This window comes from Takifugu rubripes, chromosome 5 (genome assembly GCF_901000725.2).
Source record: "Takifugu rubripes chromosome 5, fTakRub1.2, whole genome shotgun sequence".
Taxonomy (NCBI): Eukaryota; Metazoa; Chordata; class Actinopteri; order Tetraodontiformes; family Tetraodontidae; genus Takifugu; species Takifugu rubripes.
Window position 1 is genome coordinate 2,883,048 of NC_042289.1, and position 16,647 is coordinate 2,899,694.

General features: G+C 48.6%; 1 protein-coding gene across 1 annotated transcript; it reads left to right on the plus strand.

Moving 5' to 3' along the window:
- The first annotated feature begins 580 nt into the window (after positions 1 to 580).
- LOC101067768 (neurabin-2-like) lies at positions 581 to 16,545 on the plus strand. The gene is made up of 15 exons (XM_011603590.2): positions 581 to 737; positions 5,668 to 6,060; positions 6,136 to 6,332; positions 6,405 to 6,764; positions 6,852 to 7,496; positions 10,107 to 10,239; positions 10,603 to 10,723; positions 10,834 to 10,938; positions 11,059 to 11,194; positions 11,324 to 11,467; positions 11,540 to 11,593; positions 11,727 to 11,858; positions 11,965 to 12,062; positions 12,170 to 12,266; positions 13,034 to 16,545. The coding sequence occupies exons 2-15, from the start codon at positions 5,742 to 5,744 to the stop codon at positions 13,085 to 13,087; spliced, it is 2,595 nt and encodes an 864-aa protein (XP_011601892.2). The 5' UTR covers positions 581 to 737; positions 5,668 to 5,741; the 3' UTR covers positions 13,088 to 16,545.
- Positions 16,546 to 16,647: the final 102 nt, after the last annotated feature.

A 16,647-nucleotide genomic window follows, 5' to 3' on the forward strand; every position in this document is an offset into this window, starting at 1 on the left:
TTTGAGCCGCCACATCAATCTTCTTGAAAGCGCGAACTGGCCATTAATTAACTGCATTAAAACATTTGGTGAGCATTCGTGTCCATGGAACGATAAGGCCCCGCGGTGACAAGGACACTTAGAATGCCCTCCACGAGATTATCTAGCTTTCTGTTTAGCCTCAACCCAACAAATCCCTAAATGACGTACATACTAAACGTCCTATTGTGGCGGTCATGTGACCGGAAGTGACCTTCCATAATTGTGGCATCACCTGTATCCAAAAGTGAAGGAGCTCATTTGAAAAAAGCTCTTTAGTAACTTTAATCACATGTAGCAGTTCCAGAGCTCTAATCACACATATACTGTACAGTATTACACTTGTGTAATTTGTGTTGCTAAGCGTCATTTTTGCCCATTTTCTAAAAAGCAACACGTTCGTCCCTCACGCTAAAGTGATGCTACTGAATCCCCCTCAGTGTGAACCTGTGACGGAGGGAGACGAGACGGCGAGTCTCTGAAACGGGATGGAGAAAACGGGGGAGAAAGCTGATGTGATGGGAGGAGAGGGGGAGGTGGAGGAGGAGAAAGAGGGAGGGGCGGAGAGGAGAGGAGGCAGGCGGACGGGCTGTCGGTCTGCTTGCTCGCAGGAGGGATCAGCAGCAGCAGCAGCCGCCGCCGCCGGCGCAGGACAATGGACCCTCTCCGTCACGGCTCCTAAGGGGCACCTGGATGTCTCCGGCACACTGGAACATAAGGTACGATTAAGGCTCAAGAGTGCGGCTCCCGGCGGCTCTTAAACCATTTGCTGTTTGGTTCGTGAGGGAGGAGAAGGTGCAGGAAGGAAGCACCGCAGCGCCCCGACGCTCTGGTAGCGGCAGGGCCTGACGGTCACCATCCGTCCAACACGCCTCCAGCTTGGAAACCGCTTGGAAATGTTAGAGCAGTGACTGAAATAATCACCTCAGCGACAGTGTTCGTGGGTTCGTGGTCGGGTTTGGACGAAGTGATTAGAATAGCCGGGGAAAGCGGCACATCCGGAGCGCCGAAGCACCGCTATTCCGCACACACTGGAAACAATGTGTCTCTTTTTTTAAATACGCCTCATAATAAGTTCCCCCGGCGTGTAAATTAAAATGACGAGGTTAAAGCGGCGGCACAATCAACAGTGTGGCACGCCAAGGTGTATTCTGACAGTGAGATAAAAGAGACGACCCCTAATAATAGCCGGATTATTAATAATATGCGTGATGCGTTCACGTCGGCGGAAAAAAAAAAGTGTGTTGTGTTGATCTCGTGTAACACTCGTTTTTGCTCTTAGAACGACGCTGGAGTAACGCGGACATTTGTTTGGATAGATGTCAGAGCCAGTGTATGTCCATCATGGCAACAAAGCGACAGCAGGAGTGCGTGTGTGCGTGCGTGTGAGTGTGTGACAGAGGCTCCCAGGCCCCCCTCTCTCTCCAGATGCAGGCCCTGTGGTGTGAATAGATGGAGTCATTGTAGTTGCCATAATGTGTCCTCTGTTGAACGCTGTGACGCACACAGATACAGAGATGCTGTTCACTTCAGGCTGGACTCGCAGCAACATCAACGATGTATCTGCAGTCCAGCACATCAGCCTTCATTTGTTGTCTGGACAGATCTTATTCTTGATGTGCCAGGAAAAGACCACGTACATGTCGGTCGCAGGAGTTTGCATGTGCTCTCTGAGAGCTGAGTCAGTTTTAAAGCTGATATATGGCGCTTAATAGAAAATGTTAGGAGGACACGTTTAAGACCGTGGGATGATTCAATTAATTGGTTTAAATTGAAGGGAGGCTTAAGAGACGGAGTTTCCAACTTTGCCGGTTCTCTCGCGCTTGTTGTCTTCTGCTGGCCACCATTAAATCCTCCCAGCTGCTATCTGTGCTGCTATCTGTGCCTGCACTCTGCAGCGCGTCATGACTCATTTTTGCAAGCACCATGCAGAAATCAATAAAAGTGCTATGAAGCACTGGCTTTGTAATAACACTTTCTAATGTTAGCATTTAGTCTGACCGCTGAATATATTGTCTGTCCTTTTTACAGATCAAGCAATTCCAATTAAGCTATCGCAATAAAATGACACACAATCGTGCGCCTGGAAACCATTTTAGATGCATATTTGTGAGAAATTGTGATAACAGGCAGAGATGTGCGCATGCTGACTTGAACTCACTGGTTTTTTGGGGTTTTTTTTTTGCTCTTCCAGCCACTAAAACCCTTTACACATGTCATTTAGAGAAACACAGGCTGCTGTTTTTGTGCTGCAGCCTGTATTTAGCGATGGGAGGGGCGGCCTGACTGTGCGAGGACCTCCCATCGATAGTGTAGAAGGACGCAGATTAGCCTTCTCTATCTCCTGGGGGAAAATTCACACAACAGTCATTTGCATCCGTGTATTTTAGAACGTCGGCTGCTGCTGTGCTCTTCGTGTGTTGTAGATTTTATTGGCTTGACTTTGGGATTGTTTTTTTTTTATATCTCTCAGTGGTGGGAAAAAAATGCATGGGAATCTGGCTGGATGAATCATGATGGACACGCGGTGGCTGGAACAGCAGGCGAATCAATGCTGGTTGATGTCTTTAGTCACTGGAAAAATCTGTCTCTCTTTCACGCAGTTGGTGTTAAGTACTGTGTTTTGATCCCTTCCCAGTATCCCTGTTTTTATAGAGCACAAGCATGGAGCAGTGCAGTGAATGATGGGAACAAACCAGCAAGATTCTGCTGCAGTAGGAGACAGATGTTGTTCTTGGAAAGGCAGGGTACAGCGAAATCCAGGCTGCTGCTCATTCCAACTGTCACATTTATTTCAACCAGCAGATGAAACTGCCCCTAGAATTATGTGCCCCGACAACAGAGTCACATAAACAGAAGCACAGCGGCGGTCACAGTGCGTCACGTCCGATTCACTCTCTCCGGTCCACAAGATCAGCACATCAGTGTTTAATATTTGATAATACAGCGCCACAAGACATTGTGTGTGTGTGTGTGTGTGTCCGCCACGGCTGCCTGTGTGTCATTTGTGTTCAGCGGAGGAGGCCTTGTTTGATTCGGCTCAGTCAGCATCCAGGTTGTTCGTGTTGCCACAGAAAGGGATGCAACTGCTACGACAGGGGAGTTTATGCAGCTCTCGCGCAGATCTGTTCTCTATTGGCACTATTAGCTGTTTCTGCACACGTCAGCCCTTTAACACTGCTCAGAATAATACCGGAGTAAAAGGCCCCTTTAGTTTTCAAAAGGTACTTACGGCCTAGCGACACGTGTCGTTGTTATAGGTACGGATAATGATAGATGCTGTAGAATAGCAGCAAGATGTTTTAAATGGACGAGTAACTGATTATTGTTGTGACCGCATGGCCAAGCTAACGCTAACCGTGTTAACAGCAGACAAGCTCCTGCTCTGCACCGCTCCTGTGAGTTAGACCAGTGTGGACGCTGAGGCAGGCTAACGTTACCTTCAACAGTTTCATCAGCTAGCTAATCCTTCCCTGTTGTTGCCCGCAGATGCTCTAGCGTTCAGGCTTCTCTTGGCAGTTGTGTTTGTGTGTGTGTGTGTGTGCGCGTGTGTGTTTCGGATGTGCGTTTTTGATCCTTATATGTTTTTAAGACCGTTTTATTGCCCAATCCTGGAAATCTGTTTAGCAATAATATCAATATGCCTGAGGGCCAGACTAACTGTTTGCTATTGCAAAGACAGTTTTTACAACCAGTTCACATAATTGTTTAACTCACCTTTTAATGAGCTTGGGATCTTGAGCTAAATCAAAGCTTTCAAGAGTTGAGCAAAATGACAAAATTCTGCATTATGGCGTCAAGATGCACTGTTATTTTCCTTCTTAGTAACAGTACTTTGGAAGCAAAGTTTATTTTCAAGTTTAAGTTCAAGTTTATGACTTGATGATTGAAGCCAATTAACCACACCATCAGGAAGTGATGACTGCGGTGGTGGGAAAGGATTTCAACAGATTTTGACGTGAAGGCTACGAATGATTCAGTTCTTTTGGGCTGAGAAGAATCAAGTGAAGGATTCGCTTTATTACTGTGACAATCAGTCAGTTAGGACGACCGATCGCACCTCCGCTGTGAATTTTCACACAAATCCCACCGAGGCTGTTTAACAAACTGAAGATATGTCTTTGGCTCGGTCCACAGCTGATGAGAGGATTCTCTCGGGAACTAAACATTTTATTTTGTTTGGTTTTTAAGCTTGTGATGAACAGACTCATACAGAGCCTGAAAAGAGGAAGGAAGCTCTGAAATTTGTTACATAAATTGTACATATTAGGGCGAGTTTTATTCTTTTAAGCGTAAATAAACTATGACTCCTGTGTGAGCCAGAGGTGCTTAAAGGAACTTTAACTTTTGGAAAAAGTTGAACAGTGAATTTATTGCTGTAATCTAGGATTATCATCATAATTACTCAAAATTACATTAAAAAAATGGGAGTACATTTAGTTTAAGAACCGGCTGCTTCAATACAGTTTTGTTGCCATGCCGATAAAAAGATGTATGCAGTCAAAAACTGGAGAACTATCATAATGTTATGTTTTTAACATGTTTGATTAAAACAAGGAGACATTAAATATACCACAGACTGTATCTACTGTGAATTTCCCGAGGGATTTGTGGTGGCCTAACTGTTAGCATAAAGGCTCAGCTGTTAGCGCTGTCACTTTCAGCACACGATTGCAGGGTTTAGGCTTGAACGGCATTCTAAATAAAACAATGTCTAGTTGTTATATACATAATTCAGTTTTCTGCCTGCTGAAATTTGGTCTAAGAATAAATGACATTGTGAACCAGAGCTAACTGTTTCGTATCAGGGGACGCCATCTGCCTTCTCTATTCATGAGCTCGCGTAGCAGCATAACAACATGGGGCACGTGAGGCCACAGCGCATCACATTTAGCATTTAACTGGATCATTTTGATGTCCCCCGCAGTGCTGTGATGTGGGTGTTATGGAATCACACGTGAGGAGTGGCCAAAACAAACCTGGCAAGAATATTATCAGTCATCTGTCTTCACAGGTTTTAATTTTTGCCTGTTCCTCAGAACAGTAGCTATAAGGGCCCCTCTGATGATCAGTGATTCTTTAAGCATGTCTGGATGATGTTCAAACTCAACCAAAAGTCCCCGGTTGGAACTGGCGCTGACAGCTGGCTCCAGAAAGAAGAAGTGAAGCGAAGGTGAAACTTCGATGAATCAGCTTCCGCTTGTTCTAGACATTATTCTTAAGCCTCGGAACCTTGTGCACGACACATGAGAGAAGAGCCATTGACCTGCTGTTGTCCTTTCCTCCGTTTTTCTGTCTATTTTGGCAAAGAGGCCATGTTATCCTTACTTTGCCTGTTGTGGTGACCCATGCGTAAGAGGAAGCAGCTGTTATTTAAGATGGATCTTGGCTATAGAAACAAAGGCAGCAAATTTGCCATGTAAACTTATAGTGGGATTCAGCCATTAATCACCACATCATGCAGTTGAACTCAGAAGAGTATTGTTAGCATCACTGCCACAGACCAAGCGCTATGGATGCTAACCATTATTGTTGTTATTAAATTGCTGACCAATCCAGATCCAGCTTGTTCCTTTTTCACCTTTTTCTAATCTTGTTGGGCTTCTTTCATAACTGACTGTTGACCTTTTGACCCTGCGTGTGTTGCAGGAGGTGAATGTCAAACAGCTTCAGGATGGCGCCATCCTCGTTCCTGCCACCAGCGGGCATCTGACTTGCCAAATATGATGAGAAGCGACCCTTCTTCGGACGCTGGGGGCAACGCGACCTCAGGCGGAAGCAGCGGGGGAAGCGGCAACTCTAACCTCCGGAGCCCCTCGCCACACCGCAACGCGTACCAGGCGGGCCTGGCTGCCCTCAAGAAGGCCACCGATCATCTCAACAATGCAGCCAACGGAGGCCCCGACCCCGCCTCCAAACCTGCTCCTCTGCCCCGGCCGACGGGGAGGGGCCGGAAGTACGGCTCAAATGTTCACCGGATCAAGAACATGTTCATGCAGATGCAGTCTCCCGGCGACGAAGAGGACGGAGCAAAAGTCATAGGTGTGGTGACGTGTGTTAGAGGGTGAAGTAGGCTTTTGTTTTTGTGAAACTCTCCACCTCACCTTCCTCCCTCAGGCAACGATCAGGTGGTGAAGCTCTCCCTGCCCAGAGCGTCCAGCCTCAACGAGAACGTGGACCACAGCGCGCTCCTCAAACTCGGAGCCACAGTCTCCGAGAGGGTCAACCGCTTCGACACGAAGCCCGGCGGGGAGGGTGTGGGCTTTTCTAAGCTCCAGGAGACCAGAAGGATCTTTGAACAGCGCACCCTACAGGTCAGGAGGTTACTGTTACGCCGACACATGTGTTTGATTCCAATTCAAGACCTTCCACGCTGTCTGCTCCAGGAGAAACAAGCCGCCACCAATCGGATCTTGCTGAAGAAGGAGCGAGCATCGGGTTTCCAGGACAGCCGTCTGGACGTGGTGGCTCGCTTCAATGGCTCGACCGAGGCTTTGGACCGGCTCGATGAGGCCCCAACAGACGTGTGCGTGCCTGGCCCTGTTTGTGGGGCAGCAGATGCAGTGGGACCTGCAGAGGCCGTCAGCCCCACGGTCAGTCAGCTCAGTGCTGTTTTTGAGAAGAGCAAACCTCAGAGCGGCGTCTGCGTCCCTCAGAGCGGCGTCTGCGTCCCTCAGCGTCGCTCTGCCCCCACCCTTCCACCCAAACCAAAGCCTCCTGCCAGAGCGGAAGAAAGCGGGAGAAAGGTAAATTAAATTTCCCCTCGATATTATGAAAGGCGCTCTAAGAAAAGTGCGGATGACCTCATCTTTCCTCATGTTTCCATCATGTAGGAAGTGTCATCTCCGGATGAGGAAGACCACCAGCAGCTCATGGGGAATCAGGCAGCAAAGCTCCCAGAAACGGCCGATTCGTTCCCCACGTCTGTGGCCGACAACAAGGAAAAAACCAGTCTGGAGGTGTCTGTGGAACAGCCTTCCAACTCCTCGACGCCCTTCGCCTCCTCGGCCAAGGTCAAACCAGAAGGGTCAGTCCAGCCAACAGGAAGTGAGGCCAAGAGCTTGAGTACAGGGCAGGAACAGACTGACAGAGTGGATGGCTGCCAAGCATCTGATGCCCAAGCCAGGCTGGTGCAGGCCGAGGTCCACGCTTCTCTGGAAAATGGTGTAAAGGAACCTTCAAGTTCTTCACCTTCTTCAGAGGAGAAAGGAGCAGACTCTGATAGAAGAGAGGAGGAGGAGGAGGAGGAGGACGGCTCAAGAAAGGATGATTACTCAGAGGGTGATCTTATAGATATTAGTGCATACAGCGGGGTTGGGGAGGATTCAGGGGACAGCCAGTTAGACGATGAGGAGGATGAGGAAGATGAGGAGGTTTACCAGCCAGAAACCAGCTGCTGTGAGATCCCGGGCCTCCCAGAGGAAGAGGAGCCACCACCAGCCAATCGCAAGATACGCTTCAGCACCGCCCCGATCACAGTGAGTTATTGTCAGGTTCTATGGCCCATCCAGCCAATCTGAGTCTCGTTTTGAGTCCAGATCCAGCAGTGACACAAATGACCCGTCTTTTTTGTTGCTAAATTATCCATTTCCTGTAAACTTTAGTGTCATTTTATTCATATAACAATGGAAACTTCAGTAGATTGCGTTAGAAAAAGAAAACGCAACATGTTGCATTCGCCTCAGATGGATGATAAACATAAACAACTGCGATTTCCTGCCGATTAGAGCTGTCCTGTAGTGCTGCAGCTATCGGAACTCGATCAAAGATAGGAGCCTCTTTCCTCTACCGCAGAGTGCTGCGCTGCTGCACAGCCCTAGAGCAGCGCTCTGCTGGCGTCTGTGAAAGGCAGCTGTGCACAAACGTGTCACGACACGCCACCGTCAAGACATCGTATGTTCCGCCAGTCAGTAGCCCAGACCGGGAACACCACTGTGGTGTCAATTGCAAAGGTGACGGCGCTGCCCCACAAACTGGTGACGCCCTGTTCAGTCACATGACAACAACGTTCCCTGTTCTGTGGAAGTGGTGTAATTCGCTCTCTTTGAGTTTTTTTCATATTTAGGGAGGTGTTTTTTGGCTGTGAGCTGGCTGCCTGGACATGTAGGGTGGCAATTCACTCAGCCAGGAGTGTACAAACCTGCTCTAGCACTCCTCATGTTCAAGTTTTCATCGCCCACTAGACCATGGAAAAGTTACAAAGTAGCATTACTGTGTTGTTGGAACTGTTTTCCAAAGTTCTGAATGTGTTTGGTGTTTCTACAACCTGCTCTCATAGCTAGCTTGTTTGACTACTGGATTTGTCTTTGCTGAGCTATTGGAATGTAGCAGGGTGTGTTTGTTTTCCTTGAAAATGCTCGTGTGTACACACACACACACACACACACAAAGGTAGGAAAGCTGATTGATAAGGATCATAAAATGGAGCTTTGTCTGGAGGAAAAGACACTGGGTGTGTTGGGTTTCTGTCAGCTGCAAAGGTGAAGTTAAAAGTAGAGTTCATGGATGCCGCGGACCCCCTGAGTGGGCTCATTAACACTGAGCACAATGAAGAGGCCTGGGGATTGTATAGAAAAAGCTCGGAGCAGTTTGGGATTATATTCATCTCTGATGCAGATCCGTGAAACTTCAGGAAATCCTGAAAGAACGTCAGCCCCGATTCACCAAGGTCAGACCGCTAACCAGCTCTGACACCCCCTTAAGCATGAGTATCCCCCAGGCTCCATTAGTTAGCCTCTCTGGTTGTCGTCATGATTCCTGAGGACAAATTGGATTGATGACATGAAGAGCGAAGCTTAAAAGTTACCCAACAGGAAGGAAATGTGACTACAGGAAACAGAAACAATCACAAACTCCTCAGAGCGCGCGTGTGTGTGTGTGTGTGTGTGTGTGTGTGTGTGTGTGTGTGGCACTGAGAGAGAGAGAGAGAAGACTGTATCAAGTGCCTCCTAATTATGATGCCTCAGGCTGTCTCACTCTGTATGTTGTGCTAAAAATTAGCATATCTGCCAGACAGAGCAGCTAAGAGCCAGTGCCAAACTCGCACTGGGCACAAGCTTGTGGGCGCCATGGAAACGAAGCCCGGGCTGCTGGGCTCACACAGTTTGGGGTGGTGATGGACAGTAGAAAAAGGGAATGAAAAATGTAGGGATGTCACAGTTCTACTGAATCAACGACTAAATGTCAATGGTAAAAGAAACGCACACTGAGACGTAGCGCCACATACACGATGATAAAGGGACTCATTTCATTCAGCTTTTGTTCTTTTAACAGTAGGTGCGTATGGTTGTGGATATCAAAGCACTGTGATTGATCCATTCAAAAGAAACATGACAAATGTACACTTTCAACATTGGCCCGCCTGTTTTCCTGCTGTAAATAATAATAATAATAATTATATATGACTGATGTGCTTGGCGTCAGGTCAACGTCTCCAGCGTGTATTCCGTCTGTCTCTGTTTTCCTCTTCCTGTCCCTCTCTCCCCCCTCGTCTGCCTCTCTCGCCCTCCTCTATATGAGCCTGGTCCTGTTGACGGTTTCTTCCTGTTAAAAGGGAGTTTGTCTTTGCCATTGTTGCATGTTTCAATCTATCATTCTTTATTTATATAGCATCTTTTACAATCAAAATTGTTTCAAGGCACTTTCCAGAATCCCAGGGCCAAACTCCAAACAAGCAACAGTGGCAAGGAAAAACTCCCCTTTAACAGGAAGAAACCTTGAGTAGGACCAGGCTCATGTAGGGGGACCCTCCTGCTGATGGGGGGCTGGGTAAAGAGAGAGGAGAGGAGAGGAGAGGAGAGGAGAGGAGAGGAGAGGAGAGGAGAGGAGAGGAGAGGCATAGCTCATAGAGAATACATACAGAAATACATTATATTAAGTAAATTGTGCTGCGGGTGGAGTCAGGTTGAGTGGGTGAGCGGGGTCGGAGGTCAGTATGCAGCTCTGAAGGCGGTGTTTGGGGGTCAGGCTCTGGGTTTCCGTAATTCTTGATCGTAACAAATGTGCGTTCCACCTTTGGAAAGTTTTTTTTAATGCAAAAGTAGTTCTGTGACAACCAGCCGTGTGCCCTTGGACCCCCCCGTTTCTAGGTCTTCGCCACCTACTCCAATGAGGACTACGACCGCCGCAACGATGACATCGACCCCATGGCGGCCTCCGCTGAGTACGAGCTGGAGAAAAGGGTGGAGAAGCTGGACCTCTTTCCCGTGGAGCTGGAGAAAGGTATCCATACACTCCTGCGCCCTCACACACTCCATGTTAGCGACCGAGCGCCGCGCGGTCACGCTTGTTACGTAACTCCACTCACTCATTCAATAACTGGGAGGGTGCTATTCACGGACCTCCGCTGTCTGCTAGCATCTCCTTTATCCCCTAATGGGCTTAATCTTAGGCGTGGATTAGCCTCATTAGCTGGACGTCATTCTAGATGGGGCGGAATGGAACTCTAGAGCCGCGAGTATGTAAACACATGATTACGTCATAGATTTTGATTATTAGAAATAACAATTATTAACTTCCTAAAAAACCCGAGCTGTTTATAGTCTGTGGGGGCAGATCTAACAGGGTGTTCTCTGTGTTTTCCAGACAGTGATGGTCTTGGTATCAGTATAATCGGGATGGGAGCTGGAGCCGACATGGGTCTGGAGAAACTGGGGATCTTTGTTAAGACCGTCACTGAGGGTGGAGCAGCGCAGAGGGATGGAAGGTGCCGCCTCCTGCCTCGCGTCTCACGCCCCGTCTTTGATCGCTTCCATTTATTTGAGCGCCAAAAGCGGCATGATGGAGCGACACGCTGTCTTTCTTTCTTGGACGCAGGATCCAGGTCAACGATCTGATCGTGGAGGTCGACGGAACAAGCCTCGTCGGCGTGACTCAGAGCTTCGCGGCGTCGGTCCTGCGCAACACCAGCGGCAGCGTCAGGTCTGACACACACGGGTTTTTTCCTCCATTTGCGCGTGTGTGTGTGTGTGTGTTCGGGTTTGTAGCCTTTACTGATCTAATCTGCCAATTCACTGCGTATGGTGTGTGTGTGTGTTGTAGATTCATAATTGGTCGGGAGAAGCCTGGGGAGCAGAGCGAGGTGGCTCAGCTCATCCAGCAGACCCTGGAACAGGAGCGGTGGCAGCGGGAGATGATGGAGCAGAGATACAAGCAGTACATGGACGACGATGAGGAGGTACTAGCACACTCGGAGCGGGCGCCGCAGCACCGCCGTCTTCTGGAGTTTAATCATCGAGATGCTGTCGCCGCCGGTGTTGCTGCGTGAACTGCACCCACGAGTCAGCTTCGGCGTTTTTGCCTGCAGACGGGTGAATACGCGACCGATGAAGAGCAAGAGATGAGCCCGGTGTTCCCCAACTCCATCGAGGTGTTTGACCTGGCGGAGAACCAGGACATGCTGTCTCCCGTAGAGCTGGACCCCGAGAAACTGGCGCACAAGTTCAAGGAGGTTCGTGCGGGTCGGATCATTTCAGACATTTCAGCGGGCGGTCGGGCTCAAGGATTTTGTCTCTTCTTAAAGCTCCAGATCAAACACGCGGTGACCCAGGCGGAGATCCAGCTGCTGAAGAGGAAGGTGAGGCCGCGGCTTCTCCTATGAAACGCTGTTTTCCTCGGATGCTTCTGGCCCAAAACTGACTTAACGCTGCCTCCTCTTCCTCTTCCTCCTCCTCCTCCTCCTGCCACACCACCACCCACGTCACCTCTAGCTGGCGCACGCGGAGCAGGACAAGCTGCGTTGGCGGATGGAGCGCGCTCAGCTGGAGCAAAGCATTCGAGACAGCAAAGAGAGGATGGAGAAACTGGAAGGCTACTGGATGGAAGCGCAGTCGCTGTGTAAGGTAAGAAGAGGAGCGGGAGGAGGAAAGAGCACTAAATGTGGACTCCAGTCATCATTAACCCGCTGAACTGACACGTGGCTTCGTGACGTTATGCCCGGGCTCGCAGGCGGTGGACGAACACCTGAAGGAAACCCAGGCCCAGTACCAAACTCTGGAGAGGAAATACATCAAAGCCAAGAGGCTGGTGAAGGAATACCAGCAGAAGTGAGAAGGCAGAATCCCAGAAAGTTCCAAACAGAAACAAGACTATGACTTTAACACGCACATGTGTGTGTGTGTGTGTGTGTGTGTGTGTGTGTGTGTGTGTGTAGGGAGATCGAGCACCTGAAGGTGGAGACGGCTCAGCGCCGAGAGCAGGAGCAGATTGAAGCGACACACAGAGAGGAAACGGACAACCTGCAGGAAAAGGTCAGCGAGGGTCTTTGTGAGCGTTGTTCTGCTCCAGCAGAGTGGAGCAGGTCCAGTTACCCACTGACAGGGTTCTGCTGGCCCCTGCAGCGCTGCACGTCAGCAGCTTCTGATCGGTTAACGGCCCTCACACTTCCTGTTTGTGGGTTGTGGTCTAGAACAATGTGCAACACTCTCCAGCGCAACACTCTCCAATACTGTCATCAAAATGTATAGATTACCCATCAGCCACTGGGAAGGAAGCCAGCAAGCATTTCAGTCCGTCTCAGGAAACGTGCGTGAGCGCGGTACCGTTAGCAGCGTCGCGTGCGAGAGCAGCACCGTACGTTGGCAGACTTGTCGATACAGATGATCCGTTTTAAGTTTTTTTAATCCCCTGAAACCCTGGAATTTGCAGCCGCGGCAGGAAATTGGATCATCAGTTCAAAAAAACAATTGGCGTATGAGAAATATGACGTTGGCTGTTGCACAGCAGTGAAAAATAAGAACTTTGAGTTGATTCTACACATCTACACACAGGAACTTCCCTTTTTTTAAATAAAGGGAGACCCGTGAGTCTATTCCTGTCTTATCTTCTGCGGCTAATCCCTGTCTGGGTCACTGGCACAGCTCTGAGCGGAGGATACGAGACACTCAGCACCTGACTGGAGGTGTAAAAACGGTCCTCTTTCCTCACCTGCACACAGGTGCCGGTGTTGCGTCATCACTGGTGCTCCAGGCCCTCTTCGGTCCACTTCCTTCAAAGCGCGTGTTTATCTCTGCCGCAGATCACGGACCTCGAGACCAAAGTGGACGCCCTGAAGAGCCCCAAATCTTCGTAGACTGCTGCTACTTCCTGCTTCCTGTCTGTGACAGGAAGCGGAGCCCCTCAGCCGTTACCCTCCACCAGACTGTGAGAGAAGCCATCCCATCTGCCATCCAGAACCCTGCACTCCCCACGACGCTCCCGGCGTGTCTTCCCAGCAGGTAACACGACCACCAACCCCCCCCCCCCCCCGGTACCGTCATCTCATCAGAGGTCTGTCACAAAGTGCTTTCCAGACGGCAGGTGGGGGCCGGAGCGTCCATCGTTGAACTTCCTCATTTGTGTTTCGTGGGCTGGACGAAAACCCACCCTGTGAATTTCATGTCATAAAACGTGCAGAAGAAGAGGGCTGATGGCGGCAGACCTCCCACCTCCATCTGCAGCTTCTTTCTGTGGAACTCGAGTGGCGAGTCGGGCGGGCGGCTGCGGCGTGCTGCGTGTACATACTCCATCCTTGTGTTAGAAAAGGCTTCAGTCAGGGCCTGATGGGAGCGTGACGCCCGAACCATAAAGTCTCGCCGCCTCTCGGCCCTTTCCTTTCATCGCTGATGGTCAACAGGGTGTGAATCCTTTCAATTCTGGTGTTTACAGATTCTTCCTGACAGACATGTGCATCTCTGAAAAGCTAACCCAGGGTCTTCTCTATTAAAAAGGACACGTTAGCGTGAATCAGCGAGCATTCGGAGGCTCCTTCGTGCCCTTTCTGCGTGGTTTGATGAGCTCAGGCTACACAGAGAAGTGGGAATATTTTGTTTTTAAGCATTGATCTCTTGAGCTTTTGGCTGTTTTACACGTTTCCTAGGCGTAGATCTGCTCTGCAAATTATCTGATTAGCTTGTTAGGTAGACACACTAGCTTAAATTAAAAAAAAAAGCATCACTTAATATTGAATTAATGTTTTATTGTTAATGTAAATACTCAAAAAAGGATTTATATGGAGACTTTGATTAACAGCTGTGGTTAAAGTCCCTGTTGTGCAAAGTCAAGAATAATAGCAGGCGGTATGGAAGCAAATAATGGCCATAACACTCGCTTTGATTTTTTTAAACTTACTTTTTTAGACTGTTCTGCAAAGTTCCTGACATAAAATTTTAAAAAAAAACAGGCACTTGGATGTGTACAGTCAAAGCTTTTTAGAATTTGTCATTTGGCTGTCCTTTTTTGAGCTGTTTTTATCCTAAAAGATTCCATCTGGAAATAGTTTTTCCTCATCATGGGACTGGTCTGGTGGATTCCCTCAGGCTGCCTTGTTTCAGTGGTTTCATTAACGTGCTTGTTAATTATTATTTAAGTTTCAAGCGTCATTAAAAAACAGAAAAGCCTAAAACTGGATGGCCTTTATTTGCTACCTGCTCCTGTAGCAGAGGGCATCATGGGTAATTATGTTAGCCTCTTTCTTTTAGCTTACTGACTTTTTAAATGCTAAAAATGCAGGAAATATCTTAATTTGTATGTGTTTTTTTGACCTTTCTGTCAGTATTTGTCCTTCCTGATAACAAGGCTTCACGAATGAAACACCTGCGTCTCTGCCTGAGTGTGTGTGTGTGTGTGTGCATGTGCGTTACTCTGATCTCATGGGTGGAGGGGCAGATCAAGTGTTAATAGCCCCTTTTCATGTACCCAAGAACAACTGGAGATGTTTTTGTTTTGTAGATTGTATTTTTGTGGACGTGCGCTTTGAACGCTCAGTGGCGATGAGGTCGGCCGTTGACGCCACGACAGGAAACCGGTGCTCAGTCAGGCCATCAACAGGCTAAATGTGTGTGTCGCTGCTCAATTGTTGCCATTGTTGTGACTTCAGGTGTGTGTTCATCAGGATGCAGCTTGCTGGCGAGCTCACTCACTTTGAATGAAGAGAGGCGGGCCGTTCGGACGAGCGGCTTTTGTCGCCCCCGGCAACATCTGCGGCCGCGCGGCCAAAGTCACTCAGCGGTTTTTTGTTCATGCTGACGCCAGGCTTTTTCCTTCTCTCTTCTACTGAACAAATGATTCATTCGCCGTCACGTTCGCCCGCTGGCCAGCTAAAACAACGCTGTTGAGACAAACGTTACCACGGTAACAGCATTGAGTCAGCTGCAGCTTTAATGGCGCCAAATATTAAGCACGTAGTTGCATTGATATAAAGTTTGTTGTGTTTTTTTTTTTACATAAATGTTAACATGTTATACACTTATGGATTGTCGTGTTGCTAAATGACCACCAACATGTTTGGATTTTCTTAATTTAACACAGAATAGCGCCTCTGTGTGTTATTGCGCAGTAAATGTAAGAACTTTTTCTCTCCACCTTCTGTATGGACGGCTAACAGGTCACAGCTCACTGTGATGGAACACTACTGTACAGACGATCGGGGGGGACGCGTGGACGCCAGGACTCATGGCGTGAGATTGTCGTTGTTTTTGCAGTATCTTTACACTGTTAATAATAAAAGGAACCGGGTCTTTTTTATGGAATGGAAATCAGCCATAAACTGGAGGGGGTTTTTTTTGGACGTGTTTCTTCCAATGTGAGCTGTACACACACAGTTTGGTCAATAGATCAGCGTCACGCTAAAGCCTGCGCAAGGCGACCAGGTTGCCTTGTTGCAGCTTGTTTGTAGTATTTGGAGCAGACAGGGAGTTTCCTCTTCCTCCCCGAAGGCTTCCACGCGGTGCCAGGTGAGCAGCAGTCGGAACCAGCCGCGTTGTTCACCGAATGTCACCTTGGATCCGTCACGAACCGCTCTTACTTCATCTGTTCTGAAGGAACATTTGTCATCTGTCCATTTCACCACCTCTCTTACATGAGTCCCGTCTGTCCAGCCTGGTAGAAGACATAATCCCAGTTGTCACCGCAGTATATAATCCGTTGGACGGGTATTTTGACGAGACTGCTGAAATGAATGATACTGTTGCCTAAAGCACCCCCTAGTGGACAGTCGTGATATCAGAATTAGCTGAAAATATTCACGGTTGCTGGCTGTAGCTAACACATCATTGTTACACTGATTACCATGGCGGCATTTGATAACTGGGTATAGATTGTGATGCCTCTCTCCAGCATTTTCTACTTTTACCTTCCCCCACCCACGTGTCCCCCTCCTCACCCCACCGTCAATGGTGGCTCACGGTTAGAGGGTTTAGTGCCTTGCCTATCTAAACGCTAGCGGTACTGATAGTCGAGTGATGTTGAAGCACCAGAAATGTCTCCACGCTTGACTACGGGACCGTGTGGACTCCTGCTGGGCGTCCCAGACGTTCACCCTGCACGCCTGCATCCACTTGATTGTCTCCAACAACCTCTTCCTGTATCTCAGGGTGGAACTGTGACAGGATGACTTTCTCTCAGTCTCAGCAGTAGTGAAGCCTTCACCGGCCAGAGCAGATGGAGGTAGATCAGAAAGGTCCGGGCCCGGATGGGTGCCACCCTGTTCGTCTGACCCTGTACCCGTCTGTCAGTATTGAACAATCGGAATAAAGAAGTTTAAATAATCAAGATATCTTTCATTTCCTGGACTGTGGACAGATGTGTACCGTTCTTTCCAGAAATCAAGCGTTTGTTGTTGACAACGTGCACAAGGACCCAACCGACCATCCT

Coding starts and splice junctions, on each gene's coding strand:
- LOC101067768 (XM_011603590.2), top strand. CDS start 5,742: ATGATGAGAAGCGACCCTTCTTCGGACGCTGGGGGCAACGCGACCTCA. Junction 6,061..6,135: donor GGACGGAGCAAAAGTCATAG/GTGTGGTGACGT, acceptor TTCCTCCCTCAG/GCAACGATCAGGTGGTGAAG. Junction 10,724..10,833: donor GCAGCGCAGAGGGATGGAAG/GTGCCGCCTCCT, acceptor TCTTGGACGCAG/GATCCAGGTCAACGATCTGA.